The 10,651-nt window shown below is 27.9% G+C and overlaps 2 protein-coding genes across 7 annotated transcripts; one reads left to right on the top strand and one right to left on the bottom strand.

The window, feature by feature from the left end:
• Positions 1–4,639: 4,639 nt before the first annotated feature.
• On the bottom strand, positions 4,640–7,558 carry LOC145182511 (kelch-like protein 28). 2 transcript variants are annotated; one of them, XM_080057666.2, is made up of 6 exons: positions 6,535–7,558; positions 6,166–6,315; positions 6,025–6,074; positions 5,722–5,842; positions 5,503–5,631; positions 4,640–5,407 (listed from the first exon to the last, which is right to left on the bottom strand). In XM_080057666.2, exons 1-6 carry the CDS (start codon positions 7,502–7,504, stop codon positions 5,130–5,132), a joined length of 1,698 nt encoding a protein of 565 aa, XP_079913792.2. In that variant the 5' UTR covers positions 7,505–7,558; the 3' UTR covers positions 4,640–5,129. The 2 variants fall into 2 exon arrangements, with proteins under 2 accessions (XP_079913792.2, XP_089940961.1); XM_090084835.1 differs by lacking the exons at positions 4,640–5,407; positions 5,503–5,631 and having other exon boundaries at positions 5,745–5,857.
• Positions 7,559–7,924: 366 nt separating this feature from the next.
• On the top strand, positions 7,925–10,440 carry LOC145183385 (LHFPL tetraspan subfamily member 2 protein-like). Of its 5 annotated transcripts, none has more exons than XM_090084842.1 (4): positions 7,925–8,019; positions 8,123–8,274; positions 9,333–9,763; positions 9,884–10,292. In XM_090084842.1, the coding sequence occupies exons 3-4, from the start codon at positions 9,355–9,357 to the stop codon at positions 10,147–10,149; spliced, it is 675 nt and encodes a 224-aa protein (XP_089940968.1). In that variant the 5' UTR covers positions 7,925–8,019; positions 8,123–8,274; positions 9,333–9,354; the 3' UTR covers positions 10,150–10,292. The 5 variants fall into 5 exon arrangements, with proteins under 5 accessions (XP_089940968.1, XP_089940969.1, XP_079914851.2 ...); XM_090084843.1 differs by having other exon boundaries at positions 7,943–8,019; positions 8,123–8,182; XM_080058725.2 differs by having other exon boundaries at positions 7,950–8,274.
• The last annotated feature ends 211 nt before the right edge of the window (positions 10,441–10,651 follow it).

Here is a 10,651-nt window from a genome sequence, read left to right on the forward strand (position 1 = left end):
TAGGTAATAATTTTTATGAGTTATAGGTAAACCCAGGGTACTTTTGAAAAGCTTCTGTAAATAAAGTAATTCTATTTACGAAGTTTTATTTGGAAAAAAAGGGTTGACGTCTCGGATCAATAACAATCTGGGAAAACCAGCTGCTCAATTCGTAACAGAATTGCGCGAAAAATACAAAATCAACTGTCAGTGAAAAGTTTGTAAAAGGTGTTAAAATGCCATAATAAAAATAAAGAAGTAAAAACCAATACATTATAATAATAGCTACCTACCCTAAATTTCTAGCAATCAATTTCAAATTTACAAAGTAAAAATATGCACTATTTTTTATTTACAAGACTAAAAATTTTCGGCTCTTGTCGTTTTTTTTTGCCATGATCTTCGGCTTTTTTTAAAGGTGCAATCATCTTAATTTTAACACTGATTAAAACGCATAACAAATTCTCTACTCTTGTTTTGTTTATGCGTTATAATATTGACAGTAATTTTAAATATATACTCTAAACAGGCGCGGATCTAAGGGGTAGCCGTTGTGGCAATGGCCATAGTTTAAAGTCCTACTGATTTATTAGAAAATATTTGTCTAATATTTGTTAAAGATCTTTTAGAATTTTTGGGATTAAATATGGAAATATTTTAGGGATAAACTAAGTTATTGAAAAGAATTTTAAAATATTTTGTAAGACTTGCGTAACGATTTTTCGTCTAACGACTGATTGAAGTAAGTTGGCCATGTAGCTTAAATTTAACGGTAGTCGTGTTAGTTTTGGGTTTTCTCGCTTGAGGAATATCCCTAAAAATATAAATTTGTCTGCTGTAATTTACGGACTTTGGCTAAAGAGATTCCTGCCATGGCCACATCGGTTCTTATTATACGTTACTGACGTTTTATTCAATCATTAAATGCTGTAAAAAAATGTTAAAATATCGATCTTTTATCGAAATTTCAACCGTGAAAATAAAACTTGGTTACAGTTACTAATTCCTGGATCCGCACCTGCTAAATAAATAAATTATATTTTTCTAAAAATGGTAAACTCAGTTTTATTCATTTATACTCAGTTTTATTCATATATATTTTTATTTATTGATATGAAATATATCAGTAACATATACATAAATGAGGTTTTAAGCAATGCAATTTATCAAAACTAAATGATAGTATTTCGGAATAGTATTTAGAAAAAAAACGAATTTGCCAGTAATAGTCTTAATAAGATTAAAAGCAGTGTCTTGTTTACTCAAACCGTCTGTAATTATATGAAATAGAGCAATCAAATTATTTTGAAATACTTCGATGTGATAAGCAGATCTCAAAGTAAACTTATTAAGATGGTAAAGTGGCTAGGAGCCCAATGCACCACTAAAAATCGGAGGGATGGCGACTTTTATATGCTGGCACAGCACTGATTAGAATCTGTCTTAAAGTTTAAATCATTAGGAGTTTGTAAATGTTTAGCCGTCAAACCTTAATCTTCGGTTAATTATGCAAATTAAAATATAATCACTATGTTTTATACATGATTTGAAAGAGAATTCTTTCTTGTTTAATATAGCTAATCTCTTTAAATTAAGATAATTACTTTCAAAATATTCTCACTAAAAAAATGAAAGTAGAAAAAGTTCACTTTAAAAGATTGCATGCTTTATAAAAAGATTGCATGCTTTATAAAAAGATTGCATGCTTTATAAGTTCCAACAAGAAAAAAATGCTGTTGAAGCTACCAATGCAATTCATTCTGTTGATGGGATTGATGCTCTAGAAGTTAGAAATTGTCAAAAGTAGTTTGCAGTGGTTTAACAGTGGATGCTATGACTTAGAAAACCAGCAACGCTCTAAATGATCGCAAAATGCCAAAAGTAAAGATTTGTTACAGGTGATTGATGAAAATCCATGTTAAACGACAATAGAATTAACTCAAAAGCTTTCAGTTCATCAATCAACTATTTCTAGACATTTACATAAATTAAGAAAAGTTAAAAATATGGAAAATGGTTTCCGTTTAAGTTGAGCGAAAGAAACATGATTCAACGAAATTCACACCATTGAAATTCAACCCATTGAATTTCACATTTAGAAATGTTTTTAAAAAAAGATTCACATAAACCAATATTTACATGGCGTACGGATGATCCGAGACAAAATGGTATTCGAGACACAGATGGCAAAAGATCATGAATTATAATGGAAATTATTTTAATTATAACTAATACATTTAAACTTATATTTAGAAATAAAATGAAAAAAAAAAATTTAACAAAACTTTTACGTACTAATATTAAGTATTTTCAGTTACCGATTTCGTTTACGGAATGTTTTTTGTTTTGCTTTGCTTATTACGTGTATTTCTTACTGTCTAATTAAAACCAAAGGAACAAAACAAACGTAGTATCACATTTAAGTTACTCATGTCAAGTTTAGGGGACAATTTAAAAGTACCTATCTCTCTGTGATCGTTTTGCTTTAAAATATAGAAAAACGAAAAATTCATTTTTTTGGCTTAGTGATTGTCCCGTTGTAATCGTTTTGCTTTAAAATATAGAAAAACGAAAAATTCATTTTTTGGCTTTGTGATTTTGTCCCGTGAAATGAATTTAATTTTATTCCAACAAAGTCTAAACTAAATTTAAACTAAATTTATAACTGAATTATTTTTTTCTATATTTCTTTAGTGTATGAACAGGACGATAACAGTTATAGTGTCACGCCTAGGACTAAAATCCACTTTTTCGTCATAAAAAAAAGTTATTGGTTGAACTTTGAATCTTTTGAATCAATGTTTTAATAAAGCCGTCGTCCTCATAGGATAAAAATAGCAACAACGGCTACAACGAACGAAAAATATTTCTTTAAAAGTAGGTAGCGATTATTGTATTAAAAAAAACTGAGAATGTTCACTTAAAGACAAGTGAAACTTGTTGATACAAAAAAGCTGAACAATGAAGTTTCAAAAGACAACAAGAGGCTTGAACTATATTATATAGAGAAATTTTATGAGTGCAAAGCAACGCCAAAAAAGAAGGACTGTAAAGCCCCTTTAAAATGAGCTAATTTTTCAAGAACTTCGTATGCAAGAGCAAGTGGACATATATTTCCAGTCAATCTAAAATCATTGAACAAATGGTAGTAAATAAATACTGGTATTTGATTTCATTTTGTTTTCTATCTAATACTTTATTCGGAGTGTTTCTCATTATTTTGAACTAGTGGACAAAATGAACCTAGGCTCTCTCTAAATTTCATTTTAATTTCCATCAAAATAACCAAATGACCTATGACCATGAACTAAATCGAGCAACGGCTGTTGTTTCTATTATGGTTTATTTCTATTCGGTTTATTTAACCGAATAGAAATAAATCATAGTAGAAATAACAATCGTTGTGTTGACAAGATAACAAATAAGCCAAGGAAATAAGTTTTTGGGCTCACCCAAACATCTTTAAAATAAAAAAATAAAATGAATTGAGATTTATTTTCACTTGAGTTTTTTTCAGTTAAAGATGCTTATGAAAAGATGGAATATTATTAGCGAAAATTGGTAAAAATTAATTTTTAGTTTAGACTCTTAGTTTTAGTATCGCAAATCTCGCTATTTTTTGAACTGTCTTGTGAAAAATAATTTTTTCGGGACATTTTTAAGTTAAACGAGACTTAGACGATCCTGTGAGAGAATCTTTTCTCTTGTACAACTAAGTTTAATCAAGTTCAGGACTTTTGTCAATCGTGGTATCAATTAGTGTTAAAAGCCTGTTTCGTTAGAATTCTTTATAAATTGAAATAAGCGACTTATTTTGAATGAGCAAGACAAGTGCAAGAATCTTGTTTTAAAATGCTGAAACAGATGAGAAAAGTGTAATCAGAGTAAAAGCATGAAATTATGACAGTTCTAAAAAAGTAAGAACTTATAATGGTTCAAAAGAAATCCTGTTCTTATTCTCTTGAAGAGAAAAAAAAAAGGTTGTTTGAAGAAAAAAATTTTGAGCGAATATTTTTGCTGTTAATGCAATAAAAAAAAGCGCTACTTTTTTTGTTTGAAATTGTTATCAAAACTTGTAATGAAACAGCTCATGACATTTTGTAATGAACGTTGCAGTCAACAAATCCTTACCAATCGGTATATCTCTGTGGCTCTCAAATGGTTTTTCTCACGACGCATGTTCTTTTTTTTTCTAACACTGATGACGACTATGGTTAGATTATTTTTCAGGAATGCACCATTCTTTAAAACAAAAATAGCATTAAAGTAGAATCAAAAGTAATTAAAAAGTTATAATAGAAAACCATTTTAAGTTAACATCTAAAAACTTTATCACTGATTAAGGCGCAATGGAGATCGTCTTTTGGACTAAGAAAAGAAAGATTAAACTTAAAGTAAATTAAAAAATGTATTAAACCTTCACGATACTTTTTACCCCACTTTTAACATCAGCGTAAAGTTTGGAAATTAAATCGTGTAGTCTTTACATTTTGAAACGCTGTTTGTTAAAGTTAAATCATGTGTAAAAAGTCAAAAAGCACGATAAATTTCCCTCTTTAAGAAAGAATTTTCTTAAAAAAACATTTCTGTTCTTATTCTGTAAGACTTTCTCCTTTCTGTATTTCCGATTTTCCATCAGCGCGCAGCACAAGCGAAACACTTTGCGTGTCTAAACAACTTTTCCGGGCAAAATAAGAAATACAATAATTTTCGTAAACTTAATCAATACAAAGAACTGATAAGCAAAAATATATTAAGATTTTACATAGTCGTGCACCCCCAGGTGTTTAAAAATAAAACACTGAAAATTTTTTTGTCGTGACTTTTAACTTCATAAAATTAAAGACAAATATAAAACTGCGCTCTTCATTCAATTAAAAAAATACAATTAACAAAAACCATATAGGATATCAGTTGGTGTAAAATTGCTAAATCATGCCGGAAATTGAAAATGATGCAGTAGAAATACTCTAAAATGGTAATATATTTTAGCATATAAAAAAATAATTAAAAGTTACCTATACTAAAAAATTACACAAATATTTTATAAAAACTGTAACCACTGTTTACAAATCTGAAATAAAGAGAAATGTTCTATACAAGTGCGACCTTTACCATAAAAAACAACTCACTAACTAGTTTACTAATTTTTAAAGAAAATTTAAACAAATGTCAGTGCAAGACATATAGCATCTAGCATTATTCATTGGTCGAATATCTTCCCACTCATCAGTGTATGGATCATAACTGCAACAAGTATCTAAATAACGACTCCCATCATGTCCACCCATAACATAAATCTTATTATAAAGTACAGCAACTCCGATACCAGTTCGTGGTGAAGACATTGGAGAAACAACAATCCATTCGTTGGAGATAGGGTCAAATCTTTCCATACTTCTCAAATAGTTCATTCCATCATGCCCACCTTCATACAACAGCATTTAATTTTAATACAAGCAATGGTTATTAAAACAAAAAAATAGCAACAGATATAAAAAAAAGCTATAGTACAGCAGTTACCTACAACAAATATGTAACCATGCACTTGGGCAGCACCAAAATTTATTCGCTTACAACTCATTGCTGGTATTAACTCCCAGTGACCACTATTTGTGTTATACCTTTCAACAGATGATAGGTGCACAGTACCTGTAAATGTTTGTAGAATTAAAACTAGGAGAAAAAAAAGTTTATCTGCTTTTTGGTCAAATTTTACTATTTCTGACAGTTTAATGTTACCTTGGCCTCCTAAGACATAAATATATTCTTCTGATGTAACAGCTGCAGCAGCACCTCTACTGTAGTTCATGTCTTGAATTTTCTCCCATTTTTCTGTTGAAGGATTAAATCTCTCTGCAGACTACAAATAGAATCACTACAAAGATGTTAAACTTTAACAAATTTTCTAAACAATCAAAAATTTTTTTATATACTAAATCTAAATAAACTTTTTTTTTCATCTATACTTAAATATAGAATAAATATAGTAAACTATTTCATCTATACTTAAATATAGAATAAATATAATAAACTTTTACTTACTTTTAGGTATGATTGTCCATCATAGCCTCCAATTACATAAATGAAACCTTCTAAATTCACAAATGTTTTTTTTAATATAACAGCTCTAAAGTTTTGAAGTAAAATATCCAAGGTTTATCTTTAGATCAACAAAAAACTTACGGTTGCTAACAGCAACATGTGAAGAGCGTTTTTCTGTCATCTCAGATGAATGTTTCCATGTATGTGTATATATTGAATACTTAATCATTGATGAAGTACACATAAAGGATAAACCATGTAGTACACGACCTCCAATTACATAAACCCAACCTTAAAGGTAATATTGCAAGATATATAATAAATTTGAAAAACTTCAATGGATTGAATTTTTAATACACAATATGAACAAAAACATAACACATACACCTTAAGAATTCTTAACTTTAATACACAATCATTAGCTATGTTACACATTAAACCTTATTTCATCAATAAACCAGTTAAATTTCCATAAAAATTTTCTATTGCAAAAAGTATAGAAAATCTTACCATTGTTTGCTACAGCTGCAGCATCAATTCTTGCAGTAGGTAGTGGGCTACAGTCAATCCAAGTATCTTTTTTTAAATTGTAAAGTGTGCATGAGACTAAATTATTTAGAAGACCAGCTTTTCCTCCAGATAGAAATATATAATCACTGCTGTTTCTTTGGGGTTTAGCTAAAGAGAGCTCACTGGAAAAAAGTCGGCATGGGCTAGATTTTATGTTATAAAACATATTAATTTTTACCTTAGACATATAACCAGCTTTAGTTGAAAAAAACGAATGAAAAAGTAAATACGATAAAAAATTTGTGTTAAGTTGATCAAGCCTAATTTCATTAAATAATTCATAAAAGCTTTCCATTCTAGAGTCTTTATCATATAAAACCCATTGCTCAAGAAAGTAAAATATATCTTCTTCACATGAAACATTTAAACTATCATGAGAAACTATAAGCTTTAATGTATTAGCAGTTGTATGTAGGTATTCATCATAGTTTATTAGATCTAGGAAATTATGAACAGAAAATTTAAGGGATGAAGACTTTAGTTCATGTAAACTGTGCATATCTGCAAACTCTATAAAACCCAAACAATTCGAAGGATGCAATTGACTCTCAAGAAAGTTACAACAAGCAGTCACAACTTGGTATATGCCAAGCATATTGGCTGTAGCTAATAAAGGTTGGACATTTACAGAAGATAATGATATATGACCAGTATATGCAAAGTCAATAAGTATAGAAACGCATTTTTCATCTGTTTCATGCAAGAATACTGTTCTAACAAAAGACTCTTCCATTTTTGTAGTAAACATGGCTTTAAAGTAATCACTTACAGCTGCAAGAACAACTTTATGGGCAGATAAGCAAATACTATTTTTACCAACCTTCAGTTCAACATCACATAATTCTTCATGTTCACGTAATAAAGAAAGTCTTCTTAATAGGATAGCTGAATGACTATTATCCACAAACATTTTCAATTTTTCGGAACTTTTCTTTCTCTATATTCTTTTTTCTATATATATATATATATATATATATATATATATATATATATATATATATATATATATATATATATATATATATATATATATATATAGCTGTGATACAAGTGTATACTTAAAACTAATACTACACTTTTGAAAATAAAAAAATTAGTGACTGGCAAATAATAAAAGCTTTACTTATAGTAGTTAAGAACCCAATATTAAAGTGTATTTTATAAATAGGGTTTACAAAATTTTTTTGTTACAACAATTGAAACGTTAAAGAATAGGTTATAATAGTGGGTAACAATCACCAAGACAACATCGGTGATCAGCGGTGGTTTAAAAACAGACGAAAAAACAGACAAAACAAGGCAAACAAATCTTGGAACAAAAAGCCGATTATGGCTTTTGTATTTCAGAAATAAACACGATTCAAAATGGGGTTGTTGTCAGGAGTGTGTAACGCTGACAAATATATACACTATATTTGTTAAACTGTATATCCGAAACTATTTATTAGTACTTACGTTCCTTACTTGATTTTATCTTTTTAAACAATCTTTGATTCTTATTTAGATTACTCTCCTTTTTTAAAATTAGGTATTGACTGATGAGGAGGATTAGATTTGTGGAGGAGAAATGAAGGGAGGATGATAAGTGGTTTGTATCGTAATTACTTTATCCAAGAAATGCTGCGTAACTATTCTTCAAAAATTAGTCAATAAACCTATATCATAAAATTGGAGAATAAGGTTAATTTCCAAGAATATGAAATTTTTTTAGATATACTTAAAAGTACAAATAAGACAATTAAAAAAAAAAGAATACAGCTACCTAATTCTAGCATAAGTTATCTCTATCTCCTCATGTTTTTTCATTTAATGAAACGTTTTTAGTACAGTAACTATTAGAATTTAAAAGATATCAGCATTTTAATTTGTTAATTAATCATACCACTAGTAAACTATGCATGAGAAACAAAAACTTAATTTCATTGAATGTTCATTTTAAATCAAAATGAAAATTTCCTCAAAAAAAAAAAGTAAAATATTTATTTTACTTTTTGTTGACCATTAAAACTTAATGTAATTGATCTTCTATTGTACATAAAAAAACTAGAAAATTGTTACTAATTAATCATAAAAGAATAATAATAAAAAAAATTTGTAATAATAAATTATCAGTTTTTTGTTTATGAAATTTTATTGTTATATATATATTTTTTAATTTTTTTCAAAAAGTATTAAAGTGTTTTAAGTGTTTAAGATATTCGAGAACAATAAGTTTAAAAGATCCTATGTAACTTAGGTTTTAAGATATTATCAAGATCTCAGTGTCTGTCATTAAGATATGTATCTTTTTGTTAAATAATGTTAGATTATTGACTGATAAATCTGGTGTTAAAAAAAAGTTAGTTATGTTATAAGGAATGTTTTTGATTTTGAAATGAATTTTCTTTAAATTTAAAGTTTTTGTATTTAAAAGGGTTTTTAAACTTTAACACTTTTGACTGTTTTACAGCTGACTATTTTTCATGTTATCATATCAACTATAGTTGTTTTAGTGTGTGAATTTTTATATTTCCATATTTCAACTAAAAGTTTTTTCACAAACACAAAAAACCTAAAAAGTGGTATTGCATTACAGTGGGTGAATTATTAAAAAGGTTTTTTTTTTTAAAAAAGTTTTTTTATGTTATTTTTCTAAGTGAGTGTTTAAAAAAAAATCTTTTTGTTTTTAGAAAGAAAATTTTTCTATCATTCTATATTTTATGAAATCTTTCATTTTTAACTTCATTTACATATACTAGGCTTTGGGTCAAAACACCAATCATGGTGATGTTTGTGATAATTACATTTCGAAGTTTATTTTGGATTCTATCTTCTATAAGCACATTTATGATTTCAACATATGCTCTTGGGACACCTAAATGGCTTCTGGGAAGAAAATTATTTAAAGTAAATGAACTAAATCGTACTATAGAATACCAAGACTCTTTAGGGCTTTTTAACAGATGTAAATATGGCAAATGGTTAAATGAATGGGAAACCAGGTGCTACATATCTGCAACCAGTTTTGGAATGATATCTTCCTCTTATTGGAAAGTATGTGTATTAGCATTAGGTGTGGCAACATTTTTATTAGCTGTTGCCTCATTGATTGGAGTTGCTAGTACATGTAAGCAAATAATAAGGCGAAAATCTTTGATGAATATTGCTGGCATTCTTCAAGCATTTGCAGGTTATTATGTAGTTAGATATTTTATAATAATGTCTTTCTTTGATATTAGAAATTTATAGGTTAGTATTTACATTTAGTTTAGTATTTACTATTGTAAGTATGTATATATTCTTTATACAGGTATTCTACTAGTTATAACAATCATTTTCTTTCCACTCGGTTGGGATAATAACCAAGTAAATCTTCAGTGCTATGAGAAGGGAGATAAGGCATACAAATTCAAACTTGGTTTTTGCACAATTGGAGAGGCTTATTTTTGTGCAATTGGTGCAACTTTAGCATCATTCTTTTGCTCATTATTTTCGTTTGTTGCTGATAAAGCCGTGTTTTCTGATAAGGTTCAAGATGAAATCTTGGAAGGGAAGCAGCTGATATGTGTTTTTTAATTAAATTGGTGTTGAAAACACTAATAGATGGAAAAAAAAGTTTATAATTTACTTTTAAGTGATTCTATTTCAGATTATTTGTTTTAATTTTTTTGTAGAAAGTTTGACTACTTGTTTCTGAAATGACTTTCAGTTCTTTTTTTTTTTTTTTTAAAAAAAAAAAAAAAATTATTTCAATTATTTTGCTACAATGTTGCATTTTTAGCACTTTATATATATGTATGTATATATTTTTAGTTTCATAAAGCTCCTTGTTTAGTTTTAGTTGAAAATAGAAAATAAAAATATTATTGATTAGGCATTAATTTTTTTTTTTGTGATTCTCTTTATCTTGTTTTTTTTTGACAACAAAGTTTAAACTCTAAATAAAATTTTTGTTTTGTTTGAATAAGTGTTTGAAATATTCTCTTGTAAATTCTTATTTTGTAAATATTTTTAAAATTACCCTTAGACTTAGAACCAGGCTCTTATACAAATTGTATTTTGGCTTTTGTTTTGTTTG

This window comes from Hydra viridissima, unplaced genomic scaffold, assembly GCF_058129835.1.
Source record: "Hydra viridissima isolate aposymbiotic clone 2 unplaced genomic scaffold, HvirCarnegie_v1 scaffold_4, whole genome shotgun sequence".
In the NCBI taxonomy this organism is placed as follows: Eukaryota; Metazoa; Cnidaria; class Hydrozoa; order Anthoathecata; family Hydridae; genus Hydra; species Hydra viridissima.

What these genes read in the sequence shown, in the direction of transcription:
- LOC145182511 (XM_080057666.2), bottom strand. Translation starts at nt 7,504, where the DNA reads ATGTTTGTGGATAATAGTCATTCAGCTATCCTATTAAGAAGACTTTCT. An exon ending in ATGGACAATCATACCTAAAA is followed by an intron (nt 5,843 to 6,024) that starts GTAAGTAAAAGT and finishes TTCTATTTGTAG; the next exon opens with TCTGCAGAGAGATTTAATCC. An exon ending in TGGTTACATATTTGTTGTAG is followed by an intron (nt 5,408 to 5,502) that starts GTAACTGCTGTA and finishes TGTTGTATGAAG; the next exon opens with GTGGGCATGATGGAATGAAC.
- LOC145183385 (XM_090084842.1), top strand. Translation starts at nt 9,355, where the DNA reads ATGGTGATGTTTGTGATAATTACATTTCGAAGTTTATTTTGGATTCTA. An exon ending in CATTCTTCAAGCATTTGCAG is followed by an intron (nt 9,764 to 9,883) that starts GTTATTATGTAG and finishes TTCTTTATACAG; the next exon opens with GTATTCTACTAGTTATAACA.